This window comes from Natator depressus, chromosome 6 (genome assembly GCF_965152275.1).
Source record: "Natator depressus isolate rNatDep1 chromosome 6, rNatDep2.hap1, whole genome shotgun sequence".
Lineage (NCBI taxonomy): Eukaryota > Metazoa > Chordata > Testudines > Cheloniidae > Natator > Natator depressus.
Genome location: NC_134239.1, coordinates 125,511,694 through 125,533,019, shown reverse-complemented (window position 1 = coordinate 125,533,019; position 21,326 = coordinate 125,511,694). Strand labels below are relative to the sequence as shown.

General features: G+C 51.0%; 1 protein-coding gene across 2 annotated transcripts in view; it reads left to right on the top strand.

Annotated features, from left to right (window-relative positions):
* Positions 1–850: 850 nt before the first annotated feature.
* Positions 851–21,326, top strand: part of ATL1 (atlastin GTPase 1) — a 46,652-nt gene continuing 26,176 nt past the window's right edge. For both annotated transcript variants that reach the window (XM_074956549.1, XM_074956548.1), the window contains exons 1-4: positions 851–952; positions 17,657–17,904; positions 19,161–19,295; positions 20,772–20,876. In XM_074956549.1, coding sequence (XP_074812650.1) covers positions 919–952; positions 17,657–17,904; positions 19,161–19,295; positions 20,772–20,876 — 522 coding nt within the window. In that variant the 5' untranslated portion in view covers positions 851–918. The remainder of the gene's footprint in view (positions 953–17,656; positions 17,905–19,160; positions 19,296–20,771; positions 20,877–21,326) is intronic.

The following is a 21,326-nucleotide window of genomic DNA, read 5'->3' as shown; positions in this document are numbered from 1 at the left end:
GGAGTGCGTTGGGGGGTAGGTGCGGGGGGGGTACAGGGGGGTGCCGGGGGGTGCCGGGGGGTGCGTTGGGGGGTATGTGCAGGGGGGGTGCCGGGGGGTGTGTTGCGGGGTAGGTGCAGGGGGGGTACGGGGGGGTAGGTGCAGGCGGGTGCAGGGGGAGTGCGTTGGGGGGTAGGTGCAGGGGGGTAGGTGCAGGGGGGTGCAGGGGGGGTGCGTTGCGGGGTAGGTGCAGTGGGGGTGCAGGGCGGTGGGGGCAGGGGGGTGCAGGGGGGTGCCCGGGGGGTGCGTTGGGGGGTAGGTGCCGGGGGGTGCCCGGGGGGTGCGTTGGGGGGTAGGTGCAGGGGGGGTACAGGGGGGTGGGTGCAGGGGGGGTGCAGGGCGGGGGGGGTGCAGGGCGGTGCCCGGGGGGTGCGTTGGGGGTTAGGTGCCGGGGGGTGCAGCGGGGGAGGTGTAGGGGGGGTTCGTTGCGGGGTAGGTGCAGTGGGGGTGCACCGCGGTGGGGACAGGGGGGGTGCAGGGCGGTGCCCGGGGGGTGCAGGGGGTTAGGTGCCGGGGGGTGCAGGGGGGTGCGTTGGGGGGTGGGTGCAGGGGGGGTGCGTTGCGGGGTAGGTGCCGGGGGGTGCAGGGGGGTGCGTTGGGGGGTAGGTGCAGGGGGGGTGCAGGGCGGTGCAGGGGGTGCCCGGGGGGTGTGTTGGGGGTTAGGTGCCGGGGGGTGCAGGGGGGTGCGTTGGGGCGTAGGTGCGGGGGGGTGCGGGGCGCTGGATGCAGGGGGTGTGCCCGTGGGTGTGCCCGGGGCGTGCGCGGAGCCGCCGCCGCTCCCCCCCCCGCGCTCCCGCCCCGCGCCGCCCCCGCCGCTCGCTCAGACGCGGCGCCGCAGCCCGCCCGCCCGGAGCTCCCGAGGGCCGCGCAGCCGGAGCCATGGCCAGGAGCCGCGCGGGGAGGAACAGCTGGGGTAGGCGGCGGGCGCGGGGGGCGGCCGGGGCTGGCGCTGCCCCGATCCCCGGCCCGGCCCGGCCCGGCCCCGCCCCGCCAGCATTTGGACAGCAACCGGGGCCGGCGCGGCCGGGCGCCGGCTCCCTCCGCCCCCGGGGGTCGCCCTGGCGCGGGGAGCCGGGGCCGGCTGCGGGGCGCGGCGGGCAGGGCTCGGCTTTGTTCCCGGGCGCTCAGGCCGGGCTGCGGCGGGGGGGGCAGCCGCAGCCTGGGGGCTGCGTGCGCAGTGTAGGCGCAAGGGGGGGGGCTTTGCTGGGGGGATCCCCGACACTCCCGCCCCCTCCCGCTCTGCTGTCGCCCCCGCCCGGTTCGGTACCGGGGGAGGGGGGGTCTTTCCTGCCTGGCGGAGCAGGGGGGTAGGTGGGTTGAGAGGGGCGGCCGGAGCCCTGGGCAGGGAGGAGGCTGGAGCTGTCACCCTCGCCCTGGCCCAGCTTCCTTCTGTGCTGGGGGGCAGGTCACTGGGGGCCGCCTTCGCCTTGCTGGCCCTGCTCACATCCCCCCGGGGGTCTGTTTGGCAGGTGTCCCTGCTGCACCGGCCTTCGCACAGGGGTGCATTTCTGACCCTTAGGCCTGAGGTGCAGAAATGCTGAGCAGGCCCCCCGCCCCTCCAGCTGAAGTCAGTGGGAGCTGCGGGTGCCCAGCCCCTCCCGAAATCAGGCCCTTCGTCTTCCTGCCACGCTTTACCAGCCTCCGCCATGGTAAACTCCCTAACTCAGCTGCCTCCAAAGGAAATGGCAGATTGATGTATCTCTCAGGTGCGGGGCTGGTGCAAAGCGCTAGGGGCAAGGAGGCTGCTCTGGGGCTTTCCCTCTCTAGGGTCCAGCTCCTCCCGTCCTGTGCCGGGGGCTGGGATGGAGGAATCCCTGTGAAATTCCTTCCCAAGTGATCTGGGGAAGCCCCACCCTGCTGCAGATATAGGTTTCAGGGCCTACAGTTTGGGGGGAATCTCCTTAAGGGCAGAGGCTTTTCTTTTTACTCCCTCCCAGCCTCCATCCTTTCCCCATGGGGTGCCCAGGGGGTTGTAGGATGGTGCTGTGGAGGGGGCTGACTCTTCCTTCTGTGGGGTATGGAGATCTGTGTGCAGAGGGGACTCTCCGTATGTGGAGCGTGGAGGTTGGCGAGGGGCACCTTTCAGATCTAGGTCACCTATTTCAATCCGGTGGCCAGAGGCTGGAAGCTGTTCCCAACTGACAGGTGCTCAGTGGCCTCTGTGAAAAGACACCAGTGATCTCAGTACAGTTCCGGGGGGCCAGGTCACAGAGCCACCCCACCTGGCCTTAGCTAGCCCCTCTGATGGCATTGCACTCTCAGCCGAGAGGCAAATAATTAGATGTGAATACTGAGCTCCCTGCTCCCTTGAAGTGGTCCCCGTAGCCCAGAGACAAGGTGAATGGATAGGTGCGCCCTAGCCAGGCTGTCAGTCCTGCACCTTTCAATAGGCACTAATGTCACACACCATTTTAATGCACTGTCATCCCTCTTTACAGAGGGGCATATGCTGAGGGATTGCATCTCCTCTCTTTTCCTGTTCTGGCCAGTTTTACAGAGGGGCTGGTTCTCTGGGCTCTCCTCTTCCCAGTCTGCCTCAACCAACAGGGCTTGTTCTCAGCATGGGACACCAGGTATCAGGCCAATCTAGGTAGAATCTGTGAGCTTCATTTAGCTCTCCCGAGACTCACCCTTGGTCCAGCCTTCTCCATGGCAGACTCCTCCTCCTCTCTTTTTAGGTGCGGAAGAGGGTGTCACAGGAGCATACTCAGAGAACCCTTTCCAGCTGCTTCTGGGTTGTGATAAGACCCAGCACTTTCCCCCAATCTCTCTGCTGCCTGGGAAAGTCACCTCATCCCCCCCTGCCTTCTTCACACCCTGTAGGACAAGAATCCCCGTCTCCCCTCATGTCCTGCTGCTAACTGTGCCACCATGAGACAGCACAGTGATTGGAGAGATTCTTCCTGTGCAGATTTTTACAGCTCTAGGGCACGTAGCATGGGGGAGTTTTCACCCTCCTGGGGAATGCAGCTTTCTCTGTGGTATCAGAAAATCTGGAGATTGATCATTAGGGTTGGATTGGCACTTTCCAATCTAGCTGCCTGGGAACGGGAATGGGGCTGGGACTGAACTGTGATCAGGGAGGGTTATCGTTTAATCACTGCTGCTGACTGGGTCCAGGGGGGGAGGAATACCCTTTGTTGAGAGCAGCTTCCACCTCCCGCCACCCCATGTTGGCTAAGCTGACAGCTGAGTGCATTGGTGGGGCGGAGTCAAGCCCCCCTGTGCTGGAGGAGGAATAGTCTGGCAGCTGCTGCTTTCCCCCTCAAGCAAGGGTTGGCGATTCAGGACCCTGCACAGGAGAGTAAAGGAGACTCCTCCTAACACCCCATTCCTTCCTTGTGTAGCTGGGCTCATGACCAAGCCCTGATTGTTCACCCTGAGAGCGATGTCAAGGATTTTCACTGAGGAGTTCCCTTGCCATTGTTTAATGCTGCTGGAGAACAGAACTTTTCACCCACCTGAAAGCTACTCAGTGCTAGTGGCGTCTGATCTTTGGGAACGTTCCTGTGCGGCAAAGCTGGGTGAGAAGTGCTGTATTGGTTAGAGACACAAATTATGCCTTCATTCAAAAAGCTGATTGTAAGATTTCCCATTCCAATGAACTACAAGCTTGGGAATTATTTGCTGAAGAAGCTGGTGTAACCATTTGAATAACGTATACAAATGGAGGATTTGGGCATCTGGGGAGAAAAATGGGCAAAGTCCATCAAATCAATCCTTGGTTTAACTCCAGCTTCAGGGAAGGTATTGGGACCCTCACTCTACCAATGTTCCCTCTAATTTTTTACATCCATGCGCGGAATGAATTTTGTTATGTGCACCAATATGGAGGTGATGTGTGGCAGGCATGGGGCCGAGGGGTTCGGAGTGTGGGAGAGGGCTCAGGGCTGGGGCTGGGGATGAGGGGTTTGGGCGGCAGCTCTGGGGCCAGAGGAGAGGCACCTCTCCCCAGCCGCAACAGCTCCGGGGTCGGGGCCTGGGGCCCAGGGCCCGGGGCCCGGGGCCCAGGGAGAGGCACCTCTCCCTGCGGCATGTCTGTGCAGCCCTAGAGGGAACTTAGCACTCTACCATGGGGAAGAGCTTCTGATGAGTTTTGCAATAGCTGTAAATTGTATCGCACTAAATTATTCCTATTACTTGGTGTCCCATTGCAGTATTGCACAAAAAGATACGTTATTTCCATATGTTCTTTTCGCTGATGGCAGTGGAGTGAAAAGAACATTCAAAGGAATGGACAGAATTAAATAGAGTTAAATAATAGATCAGATTCTTAAGAAAAGCCTCAGTCTAGCAAATGCATTAAATACGTGCTAAACTGTGAGCACATTCATAAGTTCCATCGAAGTAAATGTGACTTAGGCTCATGCTCGAGCATTTTGCAGAATCAAGGCCTCAGCTGGGGTCTTGGAAGTTGGAAAGTACCCAGTACCATTTATGAATCTAAGGGGATCTTTATTGTAGAAATGGGATCAGTCATCTTTTGCTGCATTCTGGCGACAGATCAAAATCACAACCTAAGAGACCCACAGAGGCTGGTATATTCCTAGACTATGATTTCACGCACACTCAGCCTTGCATGCGGATATTGCAGGCATAACTTGAGTGTTAAATGCTGGTGCTTTTTATTAGAAGAAGGTCCCCTGAAATAAAAATGTACATTTAAGCAATAAAAACTGTGACCTGTCCCCTGCCCCCGTGATGTTCTTTGACTGTGTGAGTGGCTGCAATATTGTGTAGTCACATCACTCTTTGTAATGGCTCCTCCAGTGCCAGTTTCTTTAGCCCAGCTGCCAATGCAGGAGACTGGGGCTCTGCAGAAAGCTTCTGGCTGTGTTTAAAATGTGCTTACATGTATTTAAAAAAAACACACATGATTTTTAAATAGCATAAGCTTTGTTCTGGTTAGCTCCTCTTTGTCATGACTGATAATTCCCCAGCTAACTGCTTGGTATAAACTTTCCCTTCTTGTCTCTTGGTAAAAAAATCTGTTCATTTAAGAGATTAAAGAACAATTTTAGGAAAACAATTGTTCAGAACCCAAAATAATTACCTCTCATTTGCTATCAAAACTAGCTTCCTGTAACATACATGTACCCCTGAATACACCTCTCAACATAATACTTTCATGAAGGGTGAAATTTACCGAGGGCCAACACAAAGTTTATGGGTCGCTTGAGCATATAGTGTTAAGTGGTGGATAGACCTCACAACTGCTGTCTGCTATAGGGTGAATTTCACCCTTAAGAAAGCGCTGTATATATAAATAGCAGACATATTTTTTCTTTAAGTAACAAAATACAGTCCTTGGTTGTGCCTAACTAAGGACTGCTAGTCTGAGCCCTAATGGGTTCTTTAAAACTCAGCAAGCTTGATTTGAGGGTTACAGAGGTTACATATCCTTCTTTTGAAATCTTTTGTAGTTTTCACTTGCATATGTTCAGCAGTGCTGCCTGCCACTCGGGTAAAGTCATTAGAAATCTCTGCCTGTAGAGGCTTATAATGCACTCATTAAATAAATTTTAAAAAAACCAACACAGATCGGAACATATCATATAAAGGACTCAGTTCTGGAATAAGAAAGGCCCATATTGAAATAATTCAGTGTTTATAACTATGAAAGGGACAAACAGGTTCAGGCTTCTTGGCCAAGCTTTTCAAAATGGATGTGGACTTGTGATTTTGAGAGCCCTCAATAGGGTCTGATTTTCAGAAAGTGCTGAGAACCCATCCTCTGAAAATTAGGCCCCTTCAGGGTGTCTCAAATGCTGACCCAAGCTTTCAAAAATCATCATTAAAAAGTCTTATGATCTTTTAAGCCAAAGTTATAAATATTGAGTTCTTTTTCTTCACCTTCTGGCTTCTGGGGAGCATTAGGTCACATGTTCAAGCATTTCCCTGCAACAAAGATGGATAGAAATCTACTTCCCCCCCACCCCCCATGCACAAAGAAAGCTGAGATTCACAGGCAATCTTGATTCCAGCATCAACAGCTTTAAGAAAAACACCAAATGTTGCAAGTGTGAAAGGGTGCTCGGTGGGCCAGGCAGCCTAGCAGCTAGTGCACCTGACCTCCAGCCCCTTGTCTCTCTGTCAGAGCAGTAGAGATGCCTGGTTCCCAACCTTAGGCCAGGACTGTTTTGGCTTCCACCCACATCTGGGCCTTTGCCATTAAAGGGGACATGATAGGGGAACCCCCAGGTCCTCCGTTTCCACTGGGTCCCATCCAAGGCCCTTGGGAAGCAACATCAGCAGGGTCCTTCCTTCAGAGACTCTAAGTGCACTACCCTGGGCTATTTCTTACCTATGTGCTCCTTCAGTTTGGGGTGTGGCCCCTATAGCCCAAACAGTCAATGCCTTAACAAAAGAGTCCAAGTGAGCAGGACCTTCTCCACCTGAAAGGGGAAGTGTGTGTGGAGAAGGCTCTGCCTGGGGACCTTACCTGCTCTGTGGTCCACTCTCAGGCTCCACCTTCTGTCAGGCTCTCCAGGGAAGGTCTGTCTCTCCTGTAGCCTAGGCTTCTGAGCTCCTTTGAACCAGCTCCTCCAGCTGGAGCATGCTGGGCAGGGCTACCTGGGCCCGGTATTGCCTTTTAACCCCTTCGGGCCCAGTGTGGGGTTTGTATACCCCACCACAGCGAGAGTCACAGGAAAACTGCAAGAGTTGACAACACTCTGATGTCGGGCACTCAGAGTTAGCAGGCACTCTTGACAATCCTGGTTCTTGTGCTTTCTTGTTGTTACTGCGCAGCTCCAACGGTGGGTGTTGGGGCAGGAACATTTGGCCAAGAATTTAACCAGAATTTGATGACATTAAAAATAACCAAGGGCTAGATCAGAACCTCTGCTTCTATTGGAAGGGTCCAAGGTCTATTGGATTGGCCCAGTGGCGGGGGTGGGGAGCTGGAATTCATGGCATCATCCCCTAACCCGTAGAAGCTCCTCCCTTTGCTCGCTGCATGATTTGGGGTGGGGGAGAGGGAGTGGCACATGGAAGCAGCTACATTCTACTGTGTCATCCTCTGCTGAGCCCACAGGTATCGGGGGCAGCATTAATAGTCCTGGGCCCCTCCACAGCTGTGGGGTGAGTCAGCCAGTGGTAGCGTGGGAAGCAACAGGGCAGAGGCGCTGGAGGTCCATTGATTCACCTTCAAAAGCCACTTGGATCTGGAGAGATTGGGGCAGTTGGTGAAAATTGCTCCAGCTCTAGCTGTGGCAATTATCTGAGGATCTGGCCTCTTGTGGCGCAGGGCGCTGCCCCGCGCTCCCTGCTCTGTGGGGCTGGCCAAGCCTCAAACGGCTGTGGGAATTCCAGGAGAGCTTCTTGCTCGCTCTGTGGGCTTCTCCCCTGTGAGGGAGGTGTTAGCCCCATGCTATTTCTTTTTGGAAATCCTTGCTACACATACTCCTTTTAAAAAAGACATGGCAGTTCTTAGCCTAGTATAGCATGCTTGAGAAATACATGCATTTCATAGAGGCTCTGGTATGACAGTAATAAAGTAGCTAATCACAAATTTTCCCAACAGAGAAATGACTCCAGAGAGTACATTAAGATCTGTCAAGCCGGTAAAATATATTTTCAAACAAAACAACCAATACAAATACATATTGACTTAAAATGTATTTCGTGCCATCTCATGCAATTTCATGGCACATTTACCAAGTGATCTGGTTTATTTTCAGCAGGTGGGAGGGTATTGTAACAACAAAAAGGTAAAAAAAATCAATTAAAAACAGAGGACTATGGAGGTTTGCTGAGAGAGGGAGAAGACCTAGTGCCCGATGGGAAATATACTCGCCAGGAGGCAACATTTGTAGAGCTGTGATTGTTGGATGTGGATTTCAGTTGTGGGGTCAGACCTAAATTTATTTAAGCAGAGGGTCCAGGGCTTCCCACAGTGATCCGAGCTTCCTGGGCAGCTCTGGCCCGGCTCCAGCTTCTGGCCTGGCCAGGGGGCAGGGCCCCAGGGGACAGAGTAGGAGCAGGGTGTGGGGCCACAGTTCCGGCACTCATGGGGGCCCCCAAATTGGCTGGGGCCCCTGGGCACAGGCCCACATTAATCCACCACTGAGGCTGAGACATGGATTCCAATTAGTATCCCCAGCATTTGCACCTCAACAAGACACTACCCACTACCATGCACAGCCTGGGTGCCCCTCCTATATTAGCCCTCTGTTTCAGTGGGCTTCCTTTGATATCAGTGGGTGCTAATAAAGTCCTCTCTTTCTCCCTTGCAGTGGTAATCACTGGCATTGACTCTTATTTTGTAACAAGATACGGGAGTGGCCACAACCCTGTCAGAGCCAAGGCCAATGCTCTTTTCTGAGATTGGTTTTGAGAGATTGCTGAAAAGTAGCGTAGCTGGTGCCCATTAACAAGTGACAGAACCCTTTCACTGCCTCCTAGGAGGGAGATCTGCTTTTCTGTGCCAAAGTCGCCCTTTCCGGCGACAAGACTTTAAAGACATCGCCATTGTCACTGTATACATCTCTAAAATGAGATGGGCAATGTGTACCTAGTCACGGTAGAAAGTATTCTACAACTTGCTCCTGTGGTTTCAAATACTGTTCGGGTTCTGTTGTTTCACGTACCATGCGTTCCCAGTGTCTGAGCAACACAGGCTGCACAATGGCAGTTCATAGAGACAGAGGCTAGACTGTGTAGGTTCACAGATGTTAAATCATTGCACATCAGTTTTTGGCATCTAAGCAGTGTATGGTGAAACAGGCAAATATGGTGGCCACGAATGGTCGAGCCAGGCTCTGGAACGGGACTCGTGCACCAGCACGCTGAATGCCAAGTGACTATGTAACCACACGTTTTGGAACTCAGGTAGGACAAGCAATCCTGTTGTAAATCTTCTTTTTTCACTGATCCAAATTTTTTGCCATTCTTCCTTTAAATTTTTCTGTACTCGGCTTTTGGGGTCTTGTTTACTCAAGGGTATTTATTTCTGTGTCAATCCTTCCATTTCTTGTAGAGCTTTTAGTTGCTTTGTCTGCTAGCTCATTCCCTGTTATCCTGATATGTGCTGGGGATCCAGGCTAATGCTATTTGTATCCCCATCTGTACTAACTCTGTTATTAGAAATGTAATTTCACTGATTCAATCACTTTTACATACAGAGACACCCTTTTTTACTGCCATAAGTTCTGACACTGAGTCTGAAAAAATGACCACCATGGCTGGTGGTCGAGCCTAGATCTAGTTTAATTATTGCTACTAGCTCAGCTGTCGTGACCGCTACAAAATCAGATATTCTTTCAGGCAAATTTTGGTAGACAATATGCTGTCCCTGCTCTTCCTATTATTTTTCTTTTTTGGACCCGACTGTATATATGTGACAAAAATGACTTCACTTTTCATCTATACGCTGGTACACTTCATTTTTTATACCTGTTGTCTCCTTTTTACACGTAAGTTTGTAAAATAAATCCAAATCCACACTCAAACGTGAGGCTTCCGGTCCATTACTAATTTCCCCATGACTCGAAGTTTTGACTTTGTTTAGCTTTTCCTGATCTTTCAACACATGCGTGTACATTTTAACTCGAACGGCATGCGGAGTTCTAGAATTGTGTGTTATAGGGCTCTGTGGGCTGGTGTGCTGGTGCGACAGCGCCCCCTTTGGTCAGATGGAGTGTTGCACAGGGTTCGCTCGATCTGGCGGGGTGGCCAGTCAGTTCCTCTTGCCTGAGTCTCGATGTTAGCCCCGTTCTGGGCTAAGAAGGGTGTTAGCATCAGCCTTGCTGGGGGTGTGGGTTCTCTCCTTATACTGAGTGGGGGGGGGGGTGGGGGTCAGCTGGTCCTGATACTCAGGGGAGCTAGAAACCCCTTTGGTTCTTAAGAGGGCTCCGTAGAGGAACCTAGGCCCACCCACTCCACTAGGTTCCAGCTCAGGGCCCTGAACTAGACAGGCAGAATCAGGTCTTGGTAACTCCTGCTGTGTCCTGAGCTCCTTCCTATCCCCCAGGGCTCTGTGGGCTTCTCCAGCCTGTAGATCTGGTCGTCCCTGCTCTGGGGGCTGTCTCAGGGCAGTTTCCGTGCCTGTTTGCTCCTCTGGTAGCTGCCTTGTCCTTCTGCTTCTCAGCTCTTTCATTCTCCCAGCTGCTGTGAGGCTGCCCATCAGCGCTGGCCAGCAGTTCCTGCATTAACCTCCTGGTTGCCAGGCCAGCATGGGGTAAATACATCCCATGGCACGTGCCTATTGACTTCCCAACAATCCTGATATAGTTCCTTGGTACTTTCATCCTTCGAATTCCCATTAACTTTGGCCCAGAAAGTTAGGTCCAGTAGTTTCATTCATAGTGTAACTGGCATTTCACTAGCAGCTGTGTGTAGCGTGCATACGGGTGTTTTAATAAATGCACCACACGCAACTCACAGTGCCTGGGCTTGTATTAAATCAGATTTTTTTCAGTTCTGATTTTAATGCTGACCCAAAAGCTTGGCAGCCATAGTCGATAACTGGGCTGATTGAGGCTCTGTATGCCAGCAGCAGTGCTTTCTTCTCCGCCCCCACCCCGCAATGAGTCCCAGAAATACTTTTCAGTCGGCTGATCCTTCCTTTGCATTTATCTTTAACATACTCTAACGCTATATAAAATTTTTCCAAAGTAATTTAGTATCAAATATTACCCCATGGAATTTAAACCTTTTAACTTTATCTATTTGTTCTCCATACTGATACAGTTTACATCCTTTTGTAGCTTTCCCTTTCACAGGCGCCCGACTTTACAAAGTGCTGGGGGGGCGCATGACCCCCCCTGGCTCTGCCCCAGGCCACACCCCCAATCCATCCCTTCCCCCAAGGCCCCACTCTGCCCCGCCTCTTCCCGCCCCCACTCCACCCCCAGACCGACCTCTTCCCACCCAGGTCTGCCCCCTCCCCCGAGCGGGTTGCATCCTCGCTCCTCCCCCCCTTCCCCCAGAGCCTCCTGAATGCCGCAAAACAGCTGATTGCGGTGGGCGGGAGACATGGGGAGGGAGGGGGAGGTGCTGATCCACGGGGCCCGTCGGTGGGTGCTCAGCACCCACCATTTTTTCCCTGTGGGTGCTCCAGCACCCAAGGAGTCATCGCCTATGTTCCCTTTTGTAAAGGTCAATTCTTTCAATTTTAGTAATGGAGAACTTGAAACCCCCGGCATTTTCCCAGTCTGAAGTAACTTGCAATGCTTGCTTGATTCTCTTTTCTGCCGCCTCAGTATTCCTGCTCCTAAGTCACAGAGCACAATCACCTGCCAACTGAGTGGCACTTCCCCAGCACTTATTTGTTTGGGAAGATCATTTATCATAATATTAAAGAAGGTTGGGCTGTTAAGCCTTCCCTGAAGTGTGCCATTTTTAATACTATATATATTTGGCATAATGACAGGTTTCAGAGTAGCAGCCGTGTTAGTCTGAATCTGTAAAAATAACAGGAGGACTTGTGGCACCTTAGAGACTAACAAATTTATTAGAGCAACCAAAGCTAGAGACCGTCAAAAAGAGAGCTTTACCAGCCAGTCCTTTCCAACTTTCACAACCACCTCACTGCATCCCCCTCCCTGAGGGAAATGAGCAACACAGCTGTCCAGATCACCCACCCCTTTCTCTCCCTCCTCCCCGCACACTGTCCAGTAGCGTCTCAATTTAATCTTCATTTTCACCATTTTGCTTAAACTTCCAAGCAGGCTGCTAAAATGCAGGATTCTGGGCAAGCATCCTTCGAGGAACAGGACATGAGATTTCTGCTACCACTCAGCTCTGCCATAGGCTCAAAACGAAGCTGCCTCTTCCAAGCCCTTGAGGACTCACATTACAGTAGCTGACTGGCTGGCTTGCTTTGTGTTCGTTCAGCATGAGCAGAGTGAGCAGAACCCCGGCCGCAGGGGCAGGGCTGAGTAAAACACGTGCAGTTAAAATGGGGGTAGGCCAAGTCTGAGTAAGAGCCCTTCATTGATGTCGTTTGTAAGGGCCAGACTCCCTGTCCTAGAGCCTGAAGTCCTCCCCAGAAGGCTCTTAGAGAGATCACACCTACGGGGAGGAGTTTAATTTTATTCCCCATGACCATTCAGTCCTAGGCCTGTCTGGTGAGGCCACTCTTAGTAACACAGTGGTGGTTTCTCAGTGTAGACAGTCTGGATAAAGACAGTTTCAAAGAGGACTCCCAACAGTCATCGCTACTGAACCAGGCAGGATTCAGACTAGTCCTAGTGTGTGAAAAACCTTGTGCGATGAGCAGCATGAGGCAGGAGTTTCATGTTTGAGTTCAGAGGAATAAAGACAGACTGATGAAGTGGTTCACTGAAGTTTCCCCCCCCCCCCCACTCTCTTTGCTTATTTCCAACCATCTTTCCAGTAACATGATTCAACTGACAGGAGGCCAGAATAGGAGCCCTAGGTTCAATCCATGGGCCGACCTCCAATTTTGCTAATTAGGTTCCAAAGGCAGAAGGCCCAGTCCTGCAAACTCTTACTTCTCTGAGGAAGGGCTTAGTCATGCAGGCAAGGACTCATGTGAGTAGCGCTTGCAGACATGCACAAACTGGTTTTCTAAGAGCCTGGCTGTGGAACCTTTACTCACGGGATCGATCTCTACTGAGACTGTTCCTGTCAGTACGGGCTGCAGGGCGAGGCTCTTTCCACAGAAACAAACAATGCTGAATTGATTACATTTGACTGCTTTCCAAAGATGCATTTCTGTAATATGATCTCTCATAGCTGCATGCACATGCCAAGCTTTTGCCACAGTGATACACAATTTGTCTAGTTTTCTCGTCTGCAGACACTGCATTTGCAGCTGCGTGTCAGCATTTTGGAGGAATGTGGAGCATGTTACATTTTAGTTTATTTTGATTTGTAGAAGTTCCTAACACAACTGAAAATGGATCTTATTTTTTTCCTTAGATTTACAATAATGGAGCAGCAATATAGCCCATTCTATGGGCTGAGTAGGTGAACCAGATATCTTTCTTGCAGGCTGCATCTCTTAGATGACATCGCAAATATGGCTCTGCTTAAGTCTCAGCTCCTTCATCTTCCCATATTATGTCCTCCTCTGGGAAATTAGGCCTGACTACCACCTGGCTTTGGAGGAACTTGTTTTAGTCACCTCAGTGGTAATTATAATATTAACAAGAAAGGGGAAGTAAGTCCTGGCAGTTGACTAATGAACAGCTTGACAAGTGACGCAGTTGCAAGGGTGGCCAGCGAGAGGCTGACCCGTAGCACAGAGAGAAGAGTTTAGCTTGAACATCAGCAAAAATAAAAGTGCCGTTAGGGAAACTCAGCTCTCTTTCCTTTACTGCCAGAAATTAATTTCGTGGAGGTAGATCTATGAGATCTTGGAAACTGGTCTATGCCAAAAAGACCAGTTAGAAAAGTGTGATTTCTAGCAACACAAAACCAGCCTACTAAATAACATTTGACTCACCAATCTGGTAAATAATCAGTATCCTCCAGCGAACAGGTGAAGGGAGTTCTCTAGGGTTCATAATAAACAAGGAAGTACTTACAGTTTTATCTTTCAGGTGATAGGAACAGAGTGTTACCGCTGAAATTTGCACACAGAAGCACTTGATATAATCTCCATTCTGTACTCAGATCTACAGAACAATGGAAAACCAACCCAGGCAGCTCTTGGCACCTGAGTAGAGACTCTGTACTTTGTCCCTGATGTCCAGAAGATCTGCAAAGGAAAGCTCTGCACACTTCCCCAGGTGTTTCCTGAAATACCAACCATGCTGTCTGGGCTGGCACTTCTGAAGTATCCACATGGGCTGGAGAATCACTCTGACTTCTGGTGCTAGGGAGAAGGAGAAGGCGGCAAGTGACCGCCTGATCTTCCCCGTTCACAGCTCCTGGATCAGGAGACCCTATTGGAAATCCCTGTTTCAAATGCTTCATCTGGACTCTGCTGGTTTCTACTGGAAACCAAGACCCAACAGCCCAGTTATACACTGTTTCTTTGTTCCAGGACCTAGCTGCCATATGAAACCCATAGCAACAAGTTGCAGTTTTCAATGGGACTTTCCACCCTCTTTCTAGCAGTTGGACTCAAGGGAGGAGGAGATACATTGGGCCCAATCCCTATTCGAGGAGTAGGATTGGACAGGGGGGAAATTTGTCACCCAGTACCCCCAGGACTGGCAGGGGAGGCAGCTCATTCCTTGTCAGCTTGGGGTCCCACAATTTGTAACTCTGGGCCGTTTACTGACAAGGTCAGTCAGTTGTCTGAGCTACAGCTTCACTTGCAAGACACCACCTCCATCGCTGGGCTTAGCACTTCCCCCTCTGGTGTGACAGGGCCTGAAGTAAATTAGCCCCACTCCGGAGGGTGTTTGTCTCCCCCTCTGGGTTTATTTATCAGTGTTTTCAAGGTAGGCCTGGGGCTGGCCCGAGAAGCATGCCTCTGCCTAACAAAAGAAACAAATTCACAAACACAAAACAAAGAGGGTACCTTTTCCTGCCCCCTGTTTGGGGAGTGTTGTCTTGTTATTGGTCCTGGGGTGTCAGTCGTTCCCCATAACAGGCACTCAGTTTTGGTTGTTTCCCCTGTAGGGAGGAGAGCAACCTCTCCTCCTGGAGAAGCCTATCTCCCTGCTAACATTAGCCTTGCAGCAGCTCGTCTCTCCCTCCTCTGTCTCACCAGAGAAGGAGTTTTAAAGGTCTCAGGCAGCCTTTATTTGGACTCATTGACTTTAAGGCCAGAAGGGACCATCATGATCATCTAGTCTGGTCTCCTGCATATTGCAGGCACAGAACCTCACCCATTCCTGAAATAGACCCCCTAACCTCTCGCTGAGTTACTGAAGTCCTCAAATCATGGTTTAGATCATCCCTGACAGGTGTTTCTCTAGCCTGCTCTTAAAAACCTCTAATGACAGGATTCCACAACTTTCCTAGGCAATTTATTCCAGTGCTTAACTACCCTAACAGTTAGGAAGCTTTTCCTAATGTTTTACCTGAATCTCCCTTGCTACAAGTTAAGCCCATTACTCCTTGTCCTGTCCTCAGTGGTTAAGGAGAACAATTTTTTCACCCTCGTCTTTATAACAGCCTTTTTCGTACTTGATGACTGTTATCCTGTCCCTCCTCAGTCTTCTCTTCTCTAGACTAAACAAACCCAATTTTTTCAATCTTCCCTCATAGGTACATGTTTTCTAGATCTTTAATCATTTTTGTTACTCTTCTCTGGACTTTCTCCAATTTGTCCAAATCTTTCCCAAAGCATTGTACCCAGAACTGAACACAATACTCCAGCTGAGCCCATATCAGTGCGGAGTAGAGCAGAAGAATTACTTCTTGTGTCTTGCTAACAACACTCCTGCTAATACATCCCAGAATGATGTTTGCTTTTTTTGCAACAGTATTCCATTGTTGACTCATATTTAGTTTGTGATCCACTATAACCCCCAGATCCTGTTCTGCAGTACTCCTTTCAATGCAGTCATTTCCCATTTATTTATTTTTTGTTTATATCTAGGGCACAAAAAAAGTGGGGGGTGGAGGTGGAAACAAGACAGCCTTTTAGGCTTTCTTTCTAAAGAAGCCCAAGAAGATTTTTTTCGGCCTTTTCCAGACCATCTTTAAGTGTGTGTAGACTGTAGCTCCTACCCTTTGAAATCAATGGGAGCTGAGCACTTTTGAAAATCAGGCCACTTTTATAGGCGCCTAAGTGGGGACTAGGAGCCTAACTTTAGGCCGCCATGTTTAAAATTCTTGACGCAAGGGCATTAGAACAGCCCATACAACCTTAACCACGAACTTCTCAGAGAGGTATGGAAGGACGTTTGGCTCACAGGGTCCTTCCCTGCTATCCAGGAGAATTTACATGACCAGAGGGCTGTGGCAATCACTCCAGATTTCTTTCTGTGGAGAGCAGCCTGTGGATGGTGAAAGAGGAGTGGCCGATAAGCTTCCATCTCACCATGGCCGTGTTCTCTGCAGATGGCTGTCCTGATAATGCTTCCTTCCCCTGAACTGCTGGGCATGTGCAAAGCATCTCGAGCAGACCGTTAAAAGCTTGTATTATCTTAATGCCATTGTCTTGGGGATGGTGTATTTGGCGTGCTGCCATTTATCAAGCCTGCCCAGAAATGGTGAGTGCCCGTGTTTCTTGTTGAGCGCCTCGGCTGCAGCACGACTGGCCTCATCAATTCTCCATCTCTCCAGTGGGTTGTTAACCCCAGAAGGATGGTGCAATGTTGCAAGGCTGGGTGGTGCTCAGAGCTTGGCAATACAGATGAAATTCACCTCTGTACACAAGGCCCATGCACCACATAAGTCCTGCTGTTTCAGAGGCTGAAGTGGGACTGTCCAGGATCTGAGAAGGGGGGAAACCAAAATCCAAACTAACAAAAAACGTGTCCCCTTTAAGAAGGCCTCCAAACTGACCCTAGCTGGCAGAGTTCCTATATCTAGGCTTCCTCCCTTTCCCATAGGCATCAGGTCGGGAAAGGAGCCATCTAATCCAGATCATAATAAGGCCTTTACCGCAGAGCCTTGAACCAGAGCAGCCAAATTTACAGTCAGAAGAAAATGAGGTATTTAGGACTCAGGTCAGGCGAGTGGCTGCTGGTTTCCTCTCCCATTCTCAGCTTCCTTTTCCTGGTATAGAGCAGGGCAGGGTGCTCCTTGATTGCGCCCAGACTCTCCCTTAAAGGTGTAATCCACCCCCAGCACAGGGACTGAAGTGATGCATGTGCTTTGCTAAGGGCATTCTGCCCAGGGCTGAATTTCGTTGCAGAAGAGTAGCACTGGGTGGCTTTTATTAGAATTTACGTCACGTCTGAGCAGCTGTGTTCCTAACTGTACCGGAGGAGATTTCAGGAGTGGTATTCGGTGTTTGGCAAGCCTGGCAAAAGTGTATTGGGCCCATCCTGGCATCTTTTATAAGTAGGGCCCTACCAAATTAATGGCCATGAAAAATGCATCAAGGGCCGTGAAATCTGGTCTCCCCCCATGAAATCTGGTCTTTTGTGTGCTTTTAGCTTATACTATACAGACTTCACAGCGGAGACCAGTGTTCCTCAAATTGGGGGTCCTGCCCAAAAGGGAGTTGCGGGGGGGTCATAAGATTATTTTAGGGGGGTTGTGGTATTGCCACCCTTATTTCTGCGCTGCCTTCAGATCTGGGTGGCCAGAGAGCGGCGGCTGATTATCAGGCACCCAGCTCTGAAGGCAGTGCCCCGCCAGCAGCATTGTAGGAGTAAGGTTGGCAATACCATACCATGCCACCCTTACTTCTATGCTGCTGCTGGCCGCGGCTCTGCCTTCAGAGCTGGGGTCCCGGCCAGCAGCTGCCACTGTCCAGCTGCCCAGCTCTGAAGGCAGTGTCACCTCCAGCAGCAGCGCAGAAGTAAGGGTAGCAGTTCTGCAACCTCCCCTACAACAATGCGACCCCCCCCCCCCATTCCTTTTTGGGTCAGGACCCCTTCAGTTACAACACTGTGAAATTTTAGATTTAAATAGCTGAAATCATGAAATTTATGATTTTTTAAAATTCTATGACTGTGAAATTGACCAAAATGGACTGTGAATTTGGTAGGGCCCTATCTCTAGCCAATGAAACACAGTTTAATTTCTGAACATGTTGGTACCAGCTCTTGGGTTTTTATTTATTTATTTTTACAAGGTGGCTTTTCAGAAAAGAATTACGAGTGGAGCTCTGAAGAGGAGGAGGCTGTGAAGAAGGCAGGGCCAGTGCAGGTGCTCATTGTTAAAGATGACCATTCCTTTGAGCTGGACGAGGCCGCACTGAACCGCATTCTGCTCTCTGAGGCCGTGAGAGATAAAGAGGTAGTTGCCGTGTCCGTTGCTGGAGCTTTCAGGAAAGGAAAATCGTTCCTGATGGACTTCATGCTGAGATACATGTACAACAAGGTACGAGTACAGCCATGATGTAACTAATGCCTCCTTGTGCCGTCCTGGAGTCTTGGTGTGTCTCGCTGTGCAGGGTTTCTCATTGCTCTGGTATGATTCCTCCCTCCCATGCAAACTGGAGAGGGGTCTGAGCCTGCATTCACTTTGGGGGCACTTGAGCCCCCCTCTGTAATGGGTCCCCACTGGGATTTGAATTCCCCGTGATAGCGGGGGAGTTTGGATTCAGGTCTGCATCCAAATCTGAGCTCCGTGATAGTCTGGGCTCCCAGCCTATGAGGCATTTTTCTGGAAGGCTGGGACCCCTCCCTAACTAGTGGGCTGGTACCATCCCAGTGCATGCTCCCTGCTGGGCGGTGCCGGTTACTTTGGTGCAGCCGGCAGGGCCTCAAGATGCACTATGTGCTGGAGCAGAGAACACTGTGGGGCATTGCAGCTCCAGTGACGGCTGCCCACTGGAGCTGCCAACGGACCTCAGGGCTGCCCATCCCTGTGCCAGCTTCCACTTTCTCCACACTCTTGCCCTGGTAGGGCGAGCCTTTAGGGATATGAGCAGGGGGACACAGCCTGTTGGAAGGGGGAGTAGAGGAAGGAGGACCTCCTGGAAGATGGGTCTGGGGTAGGGGAAGAGCACAGCCATCACTCTGAGCCCAAGGAGGAATGGTGTAAGTTAGAGCACACCTCGGCTGTTCTAAATTCCTTTGGGGTCAGCTGGTGCTTGAGCAGGGACCCATAGCTGGCTCCCTGCAGCTCCCCTGTGCCTGACATCGAAGGGGCGCTGTGGAGAATCTGGCCCTTAGTTGTCTTAAGTCCTGTTGTATACTTGCTACGGTGTAAGTGTACCACTGCCCTCTACTGGACACAATCAGTACTGCTTAGGGGCGTGCAGTCAGTACCATACTGTTGTTGGAGAATCTCCGTTAGCTCGGGTGTCAGGGGCCTGTGATTTCGGAACAGGTGGATCCGAATTCTGTCCACTCTGGGTTCCGACTGGGCATGGTGTGGATTGGCGGCAAGCATGCAATCCTTGATGACCACCGCTTTGTCACAGTGATTGGGGAGGGGCTCCTGGATTTGGGCCCATCCTTCAGATGCCTCTTCATGTCCAACGGATCAAAAGAACTGAATGGGGAGGCCGTGAAGTCTTTGGTTCCTGGTAGGAAACCTCCGGCGTGAGTAACCGTGGAATGGAGGCAGCACAGGTGAGAGAAGAACCCAGGGGTGTGGGCTGTGGTGATCCCTTCTCTCCCCACTCCCAGGAAACCATTGACTGGCTCGGCGATTACAACGAACCGCTGACGGGCTTCTCGTGGCGAGGAGGGTCTGAGCGGGAGACAACTGGCATTCAGATATGGAGTGAACTCTTTCTTGTGGACAAACCAGACGGTAAACAGGTACGTGGGGTGCCCGGTGCCAGCACATCCCTTTGTTCGGGGACTGCCTTTGGGTTCCCATGCCCCGAGCTCTAACATGGCTGCTCTGCTTTTTCCTAGATAAGCATCCCTTTAGATGGTCTTTGGTGCCATATGCCTTAGATCTCAGCAATTGCTAATGCACCCATCACTACAGTATCTAAATCTCTATCCAAAGAGCAAGAACGGTCTCTGTTCCGCATTATATCTCTACTGCTTTCAGGAGTCCCATGGCTGATCAAAAAAGCAAACAGAATGTTGGGAATCATTAAGAAAGAGATCAATAATAAGACAGAAAATAGTCTCTTGCCTCTATATAAATCCACACCTTGAATACTGTGTGCAGATGTGGCCGCCCCATCTCAAAAAAAAATATTGGCATTGGAAGAGGTTCAGAAAAGGGCAACAAAAATGATTAGGGGTATGTAATGGCTGCCGTATGAGGAGAGAATAATAAGACTGGGACTTTTCGGCTTGGAAAAGAGACGACGAAGCGGGGATATGATAGAGGTCTATAACGTCATGACTGATGTGGAGAAAGTAAATAAGGAAGTGTTATTTACTCCTCCTCATAACCCAAGAACTATGAGTCACTCAATGAAATTAATGGGCAGCAGGTTTAAAACAAACAAAAGGAAGTATTTCTTCACACAACACACAGTCAATCTGTGGAACTCTTTGCCAGAGGATGTTGTGAAGGCCAAGACTATAACAGGGTTCAAAAAAGAACTAGATGAGTTCATGAAGGATAGGTCCATCAATGGCTATTAGCCAGGATGGGCAGGGGTGGTGTCGCTAGCCTCTGTTTGCCAGATGCTGGGAATGGGTGACAGGGGATGGATCACTTGATGATTACTGTTCTGTTCATTCCCTCTGGGGCACCTGGCATTGGCCATTGTTGGTCTGACCCAGTATGGCAGTTCTTATGATTCTTGGGTCCAGGTCCCTTGCAGAATACTGCTGCTCTCCTGTAGGACTGGCTGGAGAATGGCACATCTTCACTCACTAGGGGCCCAATCCAACACCCAGAGAAGTCAGTGGGACGCGTCTGCGGGCGTTGGGTTGGGCCCTATACTGGGTGTGGGCATGCTGCCATATTTGGCTCCTGAGATATGAAACAAATGGGATTCATAAGACAACACATCCATGGCTACAGGAAATGGTTTTAAAAAGTTTCTCCCAAAATGAAGGCCCACCCATCTTTGGGCTGGAATTAATGAAGCTTAGTTAGTTGTGTTCTCTTTATAACCTGAAGATCGAAGTCACTGGGGATTGTGTTTCCCTCTCCATTCCAGGGCGCTTCATTTCTTCCAAGCCCGAGGCGCGTGTCATGAGACAGCCAACAAGATGGCATAGTCATGGTTTGGTTTTCTCCACCGCAGTTTGGCACTGGAGAGCGATTTGATTGAAAAACTCCGTTGCGTGCAGAGCACTAATTCCGACCTCTCTGCTCTGCAGGTCGTGGTGCTGCTGATGGACACACAGGGGACGTTTGACAGCCAGTCGACGCTGCGCGATTCAGCCACCGTGTTTGCCCTTAGCACGATGATCAGCTCAATCCAGGTAATACAGAGGTGAACCTGTGCATCATTCGCTGAAGGACGGTGGGTGGGGATTTTTAAAACTGCCGGCATTGGCTTAACCCTACTGCTAGTCACTGACTTCTCGGGGAGCAGAGTTAGCCAATGCTGAGAGCCACTGACAGCCCCACTGATGGGGCAGTTGAGGGCACATGAGTGGAGGAGGATGTGAGGAAAATCTAGATCGTGTCTCTCTGCTGGAACTATTCTGTACTGCAGCTACAGGAACCCTCTAGGTATTGAGAACAACCGTCTCTTGTATTGGATAGCCAGGGGAGCGCACAAGGGGGGACAAGCAGGGGCATGGGCCCCCCAGTAATCATTGGGGGCACAGAACTCCTCCGGACCCGGGGCTGTGGTGGGAACTGACAGCTCCTCCCACCCCAGGATTACAGCGGTAGGAGTGATGGGGGGGAGAGCGAGCTCCTCCAGT